Raw genomic sequence first — 13,137 nt, forward strand, 5'->3', positions numbered from 1 at the left:
GCCCGGCAGAGGGGCAGGAAGGGGGGAGGCTCGGCAGGGCTGGGCTCGGGGGCCCGGGGGCCTCTTGCCGCCTCCCTGAGAAGGGGGCAAGAAGCTCCGCTTGGAGACTGACCTCGAGCAGGAGAGGGGCCCTGGGGCCTTCTCGCGACTCAGCAGCCAGTGGCCTAATTGTTTACAGTGTCACAAATGCAGGTTTCCTTCATAAATTTTAAATACAAGCAGAATAAAAATCACATTTTTTTCAGGCAACAGCAGTTCAGTAGGTAAGTGGCTTGATCACATTTGTCTGTATTAGTAACGCATGCAAGCAGCTAGTACCGGTCCCCGGCGCGCCTGGCCCTCTACAAGGTCCCCGCGTAGGAGGCCTCGGGCCTCCGGGCTGCGGGCGTCTGGGGCCGGCTGGAGCTGCCGCTGCCCGGCTCGAAGGGCTGCGGGGGGCTCTGGCCGGCGGCGGGCAGCGGCTCGGGCGCCGCCACCTCCTGGATGACCGAGCCGGCCCCTTCTGCCTCCTCGCCGGCTTCGAAGGCGGGGTTGGCGGGGGCTCCCAGGTCGACATTCACGGCGTCAGTTCTCAGGGCCACGATGGCGGCCGCGTCCGCCCGCCGCTCGGCGTACAGGCGCTGATCGAACACCTGCGCCGCGGCGGGCGGGAACTCGGGGTCGAGGGCCACGCCGGCGGCCGAGGAGCCCATGACCGTGCGGTACATCTCCACGCCCTCGGGCAGCATGGACTTGATCTTGGGCAGCCAGCGCTTCCGCACGCGGCGGGCGTTGGTGCACATGTCTGCGGCGATCACGTTCATTTCGCTCTCCTTGAAGCTGGGAGCGAAGTTCTGGCAGTACACTGGAAGGACAGGCGGGGGGCGGGCATGAGGAGGGGCTGTCACCACAGGGCTCCACCGCGGCCGCCCCTCTGCCTCCCGAGGGGCCCCAGAGCCGAGACGCCCCAGACGGGCCTCGGGGTCAGAGGGGCCACTCCTGGGCCGTTTGGGGAGGGGGACGGGTCCTGCTCCCCACTTGGCACAGAGACCATGTGGCCTCCCTACTCCCCACTCAGCCCTGTAGGCCACACCACGCTCTGGGACCGTCTCTGGCCAGAGTGCACAGCGGGGAGAGACAATCAGCCCCAAGGGCAAGGCTGCGGCTCCAGCACATGGCCACCAGCTGGTTGTGTGGCCGTGGGCAGGCCCCACTTTCCCCCTCGGCCACCTCCCCCGGATCCAGGATCGGGTCACACAGCCTGATAGATACGCCTCCCGTGGCCAGAGGGGGAGTCAGGACAGAGCCCGCGTGTCTACCCGCAGGCTGGACAAGGCAGCACAAGACCCAGCTCTCCAAGAGCGCGGAGCCCAGAGGCAGGCGCGCCAGGCAGGCCCCGTGCCGGGAGCCCCGCCACGGGCAGCGTCAGCCACACCCCTGCCCAGCATCGCATCTTCCGGGAGGCCTGGCCGGCCCCCCCACTCTTTCTCGACTGCAAAGGCCCCTCTTTGCTCTAAAACAAGGTATGTTTTTTAAGCAAGAAAGTAAGACAGTGAGGGTATGCCCACGGCTACAGGACATGCGCTTGGCCGGTGTGACCCGCGCTGTGCACCGGTCGGCTTCTTCCGAGACTGGGGTGCAGGACAGGGTGGCGTCTGCCACAGCCACGGCCGGGCACCGCCCCCGCACCCGGGAGTGGGAGGCCGAGCCGCCGAGCAGATGGCAAAGGCTCAAAATAACTTCCAAATGTAAATAAAGGGTTTTGTTCAAAAAGGAAAATTAGATCTATTTCACATATTAAAATAGTTTCGCAGCTGAGTTCCTCGTGCTTGGAACCATACCAGGCACGTTCACACCTCGAGACCTGGTTCCCAAGAGCTGCTCTTTCCTCTCTGCTGACCCACGGCCCAGCCCGGCACTGGGGACAGGCCACCCTCCCCGGGCTGCATCCCAGGGGCTCCCCCAGGCCCCTTACGTTTCACAGCGTTGAGGACTCGGCTGTCCAGGGGCTTGCGGCTCGGGTCACTGGTGGACGACCGGATGCCTGTGCCGCAGCTGTTGGCCAGCGTGTTCCTGGCGGGGGGCGGGAGGGAGGCGGGATGAGGCTCCGGCCGCAGTGACCGCGAGAATGGGCTTCCCCGCCCGTGTGCTGGACGGAGGAGCCGGAAGCCCGCGTGGAGGGGAACCCGGCCTCCCCCGTGGCCTGGGGCCCACCCCCCGCGTTGGGTGCAGCGGGGAAGCAGGCCCCATGTCTGGGTGGGCGGGAGACAGGCAAGGCCCCCAGGGGAAGGGGCTGGCCCGACCCACCCTGAATAGAGGAGGGAGGCCCCTCACTTCGTTAAGGGGTTCCCAAGCCCTCTGAGAAGTGCTGAGAGCCCCTCCCCGGACCGCTCCCCCCCCCCCCCAGGGCGTGACGGCAGAGAGGTGAGGGCGGTGAGGGGCTCAGGGAGTCGCCTGCAGCTCCGGGGCAGCCGAGGGGCCTACCTGTCAAAGAAGGTGGCGAGGAGCCTGCGGAGCAGCACCTTGTGCTTCACGCCGGCGCACAGGTGGCAGTTCATCAGCTGGCCCCGTGTGATGTAGACGCCCGAGCCTGCGGCCGCCAGAAGCACAGTGAGGCGGGGCCCGGCCACCCAGCGGGCCCCCACCCGGGCCTGGGCTCCAGGTTTGCCTCGTGGTGCCGAGGCCCTGCCACCAGGGCTGTCCCCACACCGCCCTTCTAGCCTCCAGGGAACCCCTTGTTCGGCCGAGGTCTGGGGGGAACACTCTGTCCTGCCCTGCGGTCCCCTTCCCACGAGCTGGATACGCAGGGGAGTCAGCAGCAACTGGGCAGAGGCCCACGGCCAGTCCTGCACAGGGAACCTTGTGACGGTCCCCAGCCATGATCCCCAAGGGCCCCACATCCAGCCACCTCATGTCCTCAGAGCCTCAAACTCAAGAGCCAAGCAGGCCACCCTCAGCCCCCTTGCTGTGGGGACCCCAACCCCAGGGCCTGGGCACAGTGGGGACCCAAGTTCTGACATCCGGCCAGGGGCTGGGCCAGGGAAGGCGACTAGGCCCACCCACTGGCAGACAGGAGCCGTGGGGACCTGACAGCTCACAGAGCAAATGCGGGAGCCCCGAGGAGGAAGGAGACAGCCTGCTCCTAGCCAGCCCGTGTTCGGAACCCTGGGCAACGGAGGGGACAGACCCCTGGCAAGGGCTCCCTGTCCACCACCAAGGCCGGCGGTGCCATTGACACCCACCATCCCCGTGAATAGCCTCACATCCTGAAAACCGATCCCACAGAGGAGATCGATATTTCTGACAAAGACACCAGCTCCAACGGGCTCCTGACTCAGCCGCACTGTTTCCTCTGCAGACCAGCCCGTCTCCACGGGCTGCTGCTCCGAACCCCTGGCCATGCCACCATGGACAAGGCGAGGGGGCACCGGGGGGCTGGGCCAGGGGGCGGAGGCTAGCAAACTGCACGCGACTGGGTTCTGTCTGAGCTCTAAATGAAAACACCATCGGGGCCGCCACCCCTGCCACTCAGAAGCGAGACCAGCCCAGGAGATTCAATTAAAATGCTAAATTAATTCATTGAGTAACTCCTCTTAATGATACATTCTTCTAAAAGGAAATTAGAGGAAATAGATGTTCTCTCTCTTTTTTTGACTGATTGGTAATGAGTACAGTGTTTACAGATCTGCAGAAAAAATAACCAAGGGGACATCCGCACGCCAGGACCGGCGGAGCGGGCCTCACCTGCCACCAGTTCCAGCTTCTCGCCGGGATCCCCCTCTGAGTAGAGCTTGGGGTGGCAGCGGTACCCGATCTGGCTGATGAGGCTGGCTGGCAGGGCCACGAGGTCGCGGCGGATGAGGACACAGGAGCGGCTCTCCAGCGGCACCGGCTCTGGTTTCTCTTGCACTGTGGTGGGTACAGAACCGGCCGGTCAGGGTCCCCGAGAGCAGCCACGGCAGGAACAGAGCACAGGCCCTCCATCCCGGCCCCCAGGCCCGGCTCAGCCCCGCTCTGTGCCCGCCCTGCGTACCCGCCCCTGCCCCCCAGCTGCGGCACAATTCCCGGGGAAAGGAGGGAGTTTGCCCCGGTTAGCAGACACCCAGCTGCACAGACCAGGGTAGTCAGAGGGGCCTCTCTGCGGAGGGAGGCATTGCCCACTGGACATATGGGGGAACACAGTGGGGTGACGGGGGCCAGCAGAGCAACAGAGAATCTCCCCACCCCTGATCACCAGGGGAGGACTGGGGGGAACAGGAAAAAACTCGATGACATTTTAAAAGAGAATTCCCCACCCCTCCCCGCAGCCTGCTGTGGTCGCGCAGCAGACGGCAGCCTGGCGCCAGCATCCAGAGCGCTCACTCCTCTCCTGCACTTTCTCCAAACAGAACAAGTTGTCTGCACCCCGCACGGCCCCCCCAGCCCCAGCCTGGCTCCCCCAGAGCCGGAGACTGTCAGATGCAGAACAGGAGAAGCACTCGCTACTCCTGCTGGGCACGTGCCAGCACCGCGCCAGCTAAAAATACCCAAACCCGAGGGGGCGCATCTGGAAAGGCGCCCCGAATTCCTTCCTGCGCCCGCCCCCTGCCCGGCTCCTCTGTCCAGGGATAGGAGGGGCCTGAGTTACAACTTGGTTCTGGAAATCCAGAGCACTTGTGTCTTGGGCACAGTGACCGGGCCACTAGCATGCCCCTCGTGGCCTTTGGGTGGGTCCCTCCAGCCGGACGGCGAGGCTGGCAGGAAGCCCTGGGCGGGCTGGGGGCAGGAGATGGCCGCCTGCAGAGACTGCATGTGACAGCGAGGTCCCAGGGCACAGGGCATAGCGGCCTCCTGTCACCCGACGTCCTTCACCACCAACGGCCCCATTTGAAGCAGCAGCAACCTGGTTCCCGGGTGGTGGGCTCCACGCGTGAGGCCCATGACGTGGGACGCACGAGAGGCCATTAGCTGCTGTGCTGAGAGGCTGAGTCATCGATGGCTCATGACGTGGGAAGGTGAGGCACAGGCAAGGGGTCTCACAGGGCGGCAGGCTCGCAGGCAGGTGAGCCTGCTCCCGCCTCAGTGACCCTGTGACCCCGTAGGAATCCAGCCAGCAAAGGAGGACCCAAGGACAGCCCTCTGAGTGAGATGAGCCAGACACGGAAGGACAGTCCCGAGGGGCCCCACGCACACGGGGTCCCTGCAGGAGGCAGATCCACAGACAGGGAGTTCATGGTAGGGCTGGGGCTGGGGGAAGGATGGGAGTGGGGGTTTCATGGGGACGGAGTGTCCCTTTGGGAGGATGGAAAGTCCTGGAGGGGACGGTGGTGGCCGCTGCACAGCTGTGTGAATGACCCCGGCACAGAGACGCAGTGGAGATGGTCGCTGCTATGTGCCCTTTACTACAATAAAAAAAAAGCGTTTAAGAATGAACGGAAGGAGTCACAGGTGACGCAGGTCTGGAGGGTCACGCCGGCCTCAGCCCCTGAGCTTTCGCAGCCTCCCGTGGGTCCCTGAGTTGGAATCCAAAGAAAGTCACGGACCTTTTCTTCAAGCAACACACGCCACGGCCCCAGCCCACCGGGTGCTTTCCCGCCCCAGGCCCCAGGAGAAGAAAAGCCTGTTCCTGTCCCCAGAGGCACCGTGTGTCCCTGGGGAACCACCCAGCTGACACCTCTGAGACTGTGCAGACAGCCCCGACTCTCAGGGGCCCCCCCAGTTGAGAGGAGGCTGGGCAGGGACAGAGGAGGTGATGCCCACGCCACAGAAGTTTCTTAAAATGGCAGAATAAGAAACCGGCCCTCTGGTTTTTAAGGGCAGAGAAAAAAACGCCTTCAAACCAAACTGAGAGGTAGGCGCTGACTCACGCCGCCCGAGTCTAGGACGCTGGAAGCACAGGCACCAGGAGGCAGCCGCTGCGGCCCAGAAACGGACCCACACGAGTATGCTCGGCTGGTCCGTGACACAGGCACACGTGTCACGCAGCGGAGAGGTGACGGCCCGTGTAACGGTGCTGAGCAGCTGGCCACACCCAGGCAGAACGCACACATAGACTCCCTCCACCCAAGCCTCGCACCTCATGCAAAAACAAACAGAAAGGGATCCCGGTCCTGAATGTACAACCTAAAACCACGGAACTCTGAGAAAAGAAAATCTTTGTGATCTTGGGTTCAGCTAAAAGCACCACCCGTAAAACGATTAATTGATAAACTGGACTTCATCAAAATGAAGTCTCCTGTCCGGGAAAGGTGAAAAAACAGCCTACTATGGGCCAGAGGAAAGATGCGCTAATTACAGGCCCAGTAAATGACTGGTATCGGAAGACACAGAGCACACTCAGCACCCACCAGTACGAAAGCGTGCAACCCAGTTTTGAAACTGGGCTGAAGATCTGGACAGGCCGTTCACGGGGAAGATCCAGATGCCAACCGATTGCACAAAAACCTCCCCAGCTCGTTAGCCCCCAGAACACACAAACCGCGGGAGATGCCATGTCGCACTCACGGGAACGGCTAAGCTTGAAACCTGAGCTCAGCAAGTGCCGGCAAGGACAGGGCAACGGGACCGGCGGGCCCGTCGGTGAAAACGGAGGAGCACAGCATGCTGGGACACAGCTGGCTGGTTTCTGAGCGAGTGAAACCTACCCTTGGCCCGTGACCCGGCAATCCCACTCCCGGGTATTTACCGCGGAGAAACGAGCATTGAGGACTGTCCCCACAGCACCCTGTACAAGAATGTCTGCGTCAGCTCTGACCACCAGGGCCTCCAACAGGGAACAGCCCCGACGTCCTGCCGCGGGTGACAAGCAAGGAGCCATCCAGACAAGGGGTCACAGCTCAGCACGAGAAGGGAACAATTACTGACGCACAGCTCGGATGAACTCGGACTTATCCTGCTGCGTGCAAAGAGCCCACCTCACGTGGGTGAAAGCGGGGTGAGTCCTCTGCATGGGGTGATGTCCACAAGACATCAGTACAGGCACTGAGAACACGTGTGTCTTCCCGTGGTGGGGGCGGGTGGCCGCGGGGCAGCACAGAGTCCTGGGGGCGATGGGGCTGTTCTGCACCGTGAACGCTCCGGCCACACGCCCCGGCGCCCAGAGCAGCTGCCGCTCAGCTGCAGGCGGCCTCTCACGCACAGACGCACCACGGGGACAGCCACGCCATCCCCGGTTACCAGCCCAGCGCCCACCAGACGGCACCTCAGAAAGGGCCCCCCGAAAGGACATCATCGGCACCAGCACAACCGTCCATGTCTTAGAACACGCCGGGGCAGCCCCTGCAGGGTCCTCAAGCCTGTGCAGCGGGGACAGCAGGGGTCACGATGGTGTCGGAAGACAGATGCGCTCCCGGTGTAACGGCGACGCACCGTGGACGCAGGGAACACCCCCTGCGTGGGTGCTGAAACACGGGACCGAATACGTTTAGAGCCAACGAAACACGGTCTGTCGGGCAGGAGGTGCCAGGGGTCAGGCAGGGACCGCGGGCAGGAGGGAGAATGAAGGTGGGGACAGGATGTGAAGACGTGTGCCCCCTGGGAGCTGAGACAGAAAGGGGCGCGGCAGGGCCTGGGGTCCCCAAGCTCAGGAGGGCCCAGGCACGGCTGCTGGGAACGACGCGGGACGGAGCGCGGTCACCCCCCGACAGCCCCCGGGAGGCCGCTCAGCACACGTGAGACCCCCTCTGGGTGTCACCCCACCCATCTCGGCCTGACCCCCTCGGTGCCGGCGCCACCACGCCAAGCCCACTGCCCTGGCCACTGGCACCCCCAGACCCAGTGAGGCCTGCTATTTTTGTCTTCTGCTGCCTAGTCTGGCCCTGGGGGACCCCACTAGTCCCCTGACTGGTCTCCCAGCCCCCACCCCCGATGACCCCCGCACCAGCTCTTCGTGCCAATCTGGCCCCACTTTCTGCTCTCTGTCCTTCTGCGAGTCCCCCAGGCTTGCCCGGTGCCATTCTCAAGACCCATGCAGCCCCCAGCCACCCGACCAAGCAACATGAGTCACTGGGAGCCCCCAGCAGGGCTGTGTGTCCAGGGGACCCCGCACGTGCACCCCGCACCTGGGCGAGGCGCCCGGGATGCCTGAGTGGGACCCCCAGGGGAACGGCGGCCCGCGGCGGCACGGTCTCCAATAGCCCAGCCACTGTGCTCACTGACGCACTGGGCTTGTGAGGCCCCGGAGCCGCCCGCCGCGGTGGAGCAGCCCCCCAAGAACAACTCCAAAAGCTGCCTGGACTGTGGGGCCCCCGCGTGGGCGGCATCACGGCCCGGGAACCGGCCTCGGTGCGACTTCCTGAGTTGACCACAAAGCGGCACCCGCCGGAGCTTCAGAAAAAGCTGTCGAGAGACTAAACACAATGACGTCTAGAATCGGTGTCTCCCGCACCAGACAGACCAACGCTGGGTTGGGGGCCTGCCGAGGGAGAGGCGCTTCGGGGAGTCCCAGCTGAGATCCGGAAAGGGCCGTGTCCAGGAGCAGGGTCACCCAGGAGGCCGCGGTCCCCGGGCCTGTGACCACGGCCCCCAGCCCTCAGGCAGCGGCCCCCAGCCCAACTGCGGTCCCTGAACTCAGAGGAGGAGCCTGCTTGCAGGTCAATGTCGGCACAAGAAGTCCGGCATTCAACACAAAGCAACAGGATCGCAAGAGAACAGAACAGAATGAGGAAAACCCACTTCCCGGAGACGTCAGCTGGGCCCTCGGGGACCCGCCGCACGACCGCCCAAAGCCTGTGCGAGACTGAGGACAACCCAGACAACCAGAATCAGCACGAGTCCTGGGAACAGGATCCCACGGAGCGACGGGACGATTCGTGAGCAGGCGAGTAACTCAATGGACACACAAAAAAGCAGAAAATCAGAAAACAGAACGGAAGTCCTGGAGTGTGTGGGATGGAAGCCCCAGGCGGAGAGGGGGGTGCGTGGTGACCACGAATCCCAGAAGTGATCAGACATGAAGCCGGAGACAAGAGTCAAGAAGAGAGGGCGTGGGGGGGAAAGAGCAGAGCTGAGCGGAAATAAATGCGCAGAGAAGTCAACCCCACGGTTTAAAGCAGCAACGGAAGGGCCGTTTGAGCCAAAGCAATGCATGGGGACAGCAGGACAGGGATGGAGACAGGGACAGTGGGGCAGTGGGGAGAGTAGAATGGGGCCAGTAGACAAGGAGGAGAGGCCGGACCACAGGGATGCGGCCGGGGACTGGGGGCTCCCACGTAAGGACCGTGTGAGTTGGGGCGCATGCCAGACCTCCAGCCCTTGAGCACCGTCCACAGACGGGTAACCGGAAGGGAAGCAGCCGGGATGCAGCAGAGGGGCAACAAGATCAGAGGGACAAACAGGAGCGATTCGTGGGACGGCAGGTAAACCCCAAAAGATCAGTGACGGGAGGGACTGGCCCAAACACTCCCCGCAAGAATCAAAGGCCATGACGCCTGGATCAAGGGCAGCACCCGAGGGGCAGCCTTCCCAGGGGAACAGGCCTGCCCGGCTTCCCCGGGGCCTGCTTTAAACATTTAAGGAAAGAACAGCACGCTCTCACGTCAACTCGCCCAGAACCTGTAGTTTTTGTATTTTTAAGTACATGTTGATGGATGTTAGAGAGGAAGGGAGACAGAACAAGAGAGAGACATCAGCGGGAGAGAAAAACAGCGACTGGTCGCCCTGCATACACACCCCGACCAGGGAGGGGACCCTGCACACTCCTGGTGTGTGCGCGGGGCAACACTCCAATCAACCGAGCCGCCAGGCCGGGGACTCTTCTAGACCCTTTAAAGAAAAAGTGAAATAATTGCCCCTCCGTTTGATCTGGCAGCAGCCACGAGACATTTCCCTACAAGGAAACCAGGGGGCACGCACCCCTCTCAACACGGTGGCAAAATCCTGAAGAAAATATTAGCCAACGAGGCAGGACGGCTCATCCCACCTGGCCCAGCCCGGCCCTGCACCGATCTAACACACTCGGCTCCAAACACTGCCCTGGGCCCTGGTCTGAGCTCCTGCGTCCTCTGATGTGGGTTTGGGGTGTCCACACCGGCACCCACACTGCGCGTGCTGTCCTGGGGGCATTTCCAGGTTTGCCGTTGCTGAGGCTGGAGCTCGGAGCGGCTGGGGTCAGCGTCTGCAATGCCTCGGCGCTCTGGGCTCAGGTCATGCACTGCTGGACGCCGGGCCTTGCCCCTGCTGTGTCTGCCTGGGGCCCCTCCTGGGGGGCCCCACCCCTCAGAATCGGCGCCAGGAAAGGGCAAGAAAAGAAGAGAAAATAAAACCAGGGTGGCGAATGCAAAGGTCTCTAAAAAGGAGACAACATGCATTTAGATTGAACCTATGCCAGGGATGCAAGGACTTCTGTTTCGTTTTATTTTTATTCAAGGAACCATCCGTGTAATACAGCACAGTAAGACCAGAAGATGGCCCTGGCCACGAGGCCAGGCTGGAGCATCATCCCGGGCACCAGAAGGTCGCAGGTTCGATCCCCAGTCAGGGCGTGGACGGGAGGCAACCAACCAACGCTTCTCTCTCACGTGGATGTCTCCCTCCCTCTCTCAGCCCCGCCCTCTTTCTCTAGAAACCAACACATACCTGTCCTCGGGAGTGGATTAAAAAAACACCAGAGTAGAAGAGGAACACTGGGTGACCATTTCAATACTCAGAGAAAAGGCTTTTGCTAAAATTCAACACTTAGGTATGTATGGAAAAAAAACTCTGGACCTGGGAAAGGAAAGGAAAGGAAAGGAATTTCCTTAATGAGATCAAGTCGACCCCAAAAGCAGCCCCGAGCAAATACCCCACTTACAGGTGAGACACAAAACGCTCTTCCCGAGTTTGGAAACAAGACAGTGGTACCTGGGGGTTCTGATCAGTCCGGTCAGGCAAGAGAGGAAGGAAGTTCACGCTACAGACCAATAAAAATCGTCACTGTCACCAGGTGACATGATTGCACCCGGAGAGACGCCTCAAGAATGTGCAGGTAAACTATCAGAATAAATAACTGAGTTTATCGAGTGGCCAGATTTTTAAAATAAAATCCAATTTGTGTTTTCATCATCTAATGAAAAAAGAAATTTAAATACCATGTAGCTCAAAACAAGAAATGAATTTCTAGAAATAAATTTAACAAAAGATGGGCAGAGAACTGCAAAACAGTCCCGAGGAAAGCTGAAACACACGTAAACAAACGGAGGGACACACCCACTCTGACAGAGGGATCAGTTCCCCAGACTCACCCACAGAGCAGTGCGACCCCCCCAAGTTCCAGCAGAGACGGGGTGGAGTTCGACGAGTCAATTCTTTTGAAAGGCGCATCAGCGCGCAAACAGCAGCCAAGGCCAGGCAACCGTAAGGAACAAAACCCCGAGGGACGTCCACCACGTGGCGGTTAGGACACAGACGTCCAGGCCACACAGAGTGGCTGCCGCAGAGCAGCGCGGAGAGGTGGTCCCCGAACAGAAAGTGGTAGGTGACCTGGGAAGTTAACGGGGAAAAGCACCCCTGGAGCCCCGCCTCACAATAAAAAAATCAATGCCGGCCCTGGCTGGGGTGGCTCAGCGGATGGAGCGCCAGCCTACGGACCAAAAGGCCGCCGGTTCAATTCCCAGTCAGGGCACAGGCCTGGGATGTGGGTCGGGTCCCCAGGTGGGGGCGTGTGAGAGGCAGCCGATGGGGGTTTCCCTCCCTCTCTTTCTCCCTCCCTCCCCCTCTCTCTAAAAATAAATAAATAGGTAAATAATCCTTAAGAAGAAATCAATTCCAGATGGCGCCAGAGGCAAACGCCGCAGTAAGACAACAGGAGCTGGTGTCTTGACTGTCGGGAGGAGAAGTGGACAACGGGGGACTGGGCAGCTCGGGGGCCCCTGAGGGTGCTGCATTAGACTCTTGGTCTCAGTGTGAACTCATGATTAGTTTTATTTTTAAAGATTTTCTTTATTTAGATTTAGAGAGAGTGGAAGGGAGGGAGAAAGGGAGGGAAACCTCCAGGTGCGAGAGAGACATCGATCGGGTGCCCCTCTCACGTGTCCCGACTGGGGACCCGGCCCGCAACCCAGGCGTGTGCCCTGACCGGGAATCGGACCGGCGACCTTTCGCTTTGCAGGACAGTACCCAACCCACCCAGCCACGCCGGTCAGGGCATGAACTCGTGGTTATTAAACACAGAAACTCTTAGCTCTGACGGCTAAACAATGACACCCCGCAGCAACGAGCAAACCTCGCACCGCAATCCTGGCTTCCAAGCCCCACTGCGCACGGAAGGAAAAGCGCCGACCCCAGGGCTGGGGTCAGAAAGTATGGGCCTGGACTGTTTTGCTGGCTATGAAACACACTGCAGCATACGAACCTCTATACTAACACTCGATAAATAACAGCTAAATGAAGGGACGAAATAAAGCAGCAAGAGACCTGGGGAAGCAACTGCCCCACGAAAGATGCCAACTAACTGACGGCCCTGGCCCCGGGGCTCAGCTGGTTGGAGCATCGCACAGTAAACCTAAAGATCGTGGGTTCAATTCCCGGTCAGGGCACAGGCCTGGGTTGCAGGTTCAATCCCCTGTCAGGGTGTGTACATGAGGCGACCAACGGATGTTTCTCTCATGTCGGTGTTTCTCTCCCTGCCTCTCTCTGTGGAAGCAAAAATAAAATAAAATAAAATAGGCTCTGGCTGGGTGGCTCAGTGGGTTAGAGCATCGTCCTGATGCACCAAGATTGTGGGTTTGAACCCGGTCAGGCACCTACAGGAAGCAACAATGATGCATGAATAAGTGGAACAACAAATTGACGTTTCTCTCTCTATAATCAATAAATAAAAAATTTAAAAACCTTCCATTAAAAAATTAAACAATCAAAAATAAAATAAAATAAATAAAAACTCATCCTCGGGTGAGGATGGAAAAAAAAAAAGACTGCCAGGTAATCAACGCAGAAGGGCCCGATCAATACTCACTGGCGGGGGGGGGGGGGGGGGGGCTGGTGATGCCGCCTCGCCTCGCGAAGGGAGAGCAGTAACTGTACCTGGCAGAGGTCGCCCTCGCCAGAGGATCAAAGGCAGCGTCACCAGCTCCGAGCCAAGCGGGTATCGTGTGCCTCCCGATATGGCGCACTGAGAGGCCCCCAGCGTCGCGGCGGCGGCATCCCAGCTGAAACGCACGTCCTGCCTCCGATCACGGGACAAAACCAGACAGACCGAACAGA

At 60.6% G+C, this 13,137-nt stretch overlaps 1 protein-coding gene across 2 annotated transcripts in view; it reads right to left on the reverse strand.

The window, feature by feature from the left end:
* Positions 1–272: 272 nt before the first annotated feature.
* Positions 273–13,137, reverse strand: part of NACC2 (NACC family member 2) — a 57,751-nt gene continuing 44,886 nt past the window's right edge. For both annotated transcript variants that reach the window (XM_090274960.1, XM_090274961.1), the window contains exons 3-6: positions 3,724–3,888; positions 2,464–2,569; positions 1,955–2,052; positions 273–844 (exon numbers count right to left, since the gene is read on the reverse strand). In XM_090274960.1, the coding sequence (XP_090131086.1) occupies positions 342–844; positions 1,955–2,052; positions 2,464–2,569; positions 3,724–3,888 (872 nt within the window). In that variant the 3' untranslated portion in view covers positions 273–341. The remainder of the gene's footprint in view (positions 845–1,954; positions 2,053–2,463; positions 2,570–3,723; positions 3,889–13,137) is intronic.

The sequence above is a fragment of the Furipterus horrens genome, unplaced genomic scaffold (genome assembly GCF_987537825.1).
Source record: "Furipterus horrens unplaced genomic scaffold, mFurHor1.1.pri manual_scaffold_4, whole genome shotgun sequence".
NCBI classification, from domain to species: domain Eukaryota; kingdom Metazoa; phylum Chordata; class Mammalia; order Chiroptera; family Furipteridae; genus Furipterus; species Furipterus horrens.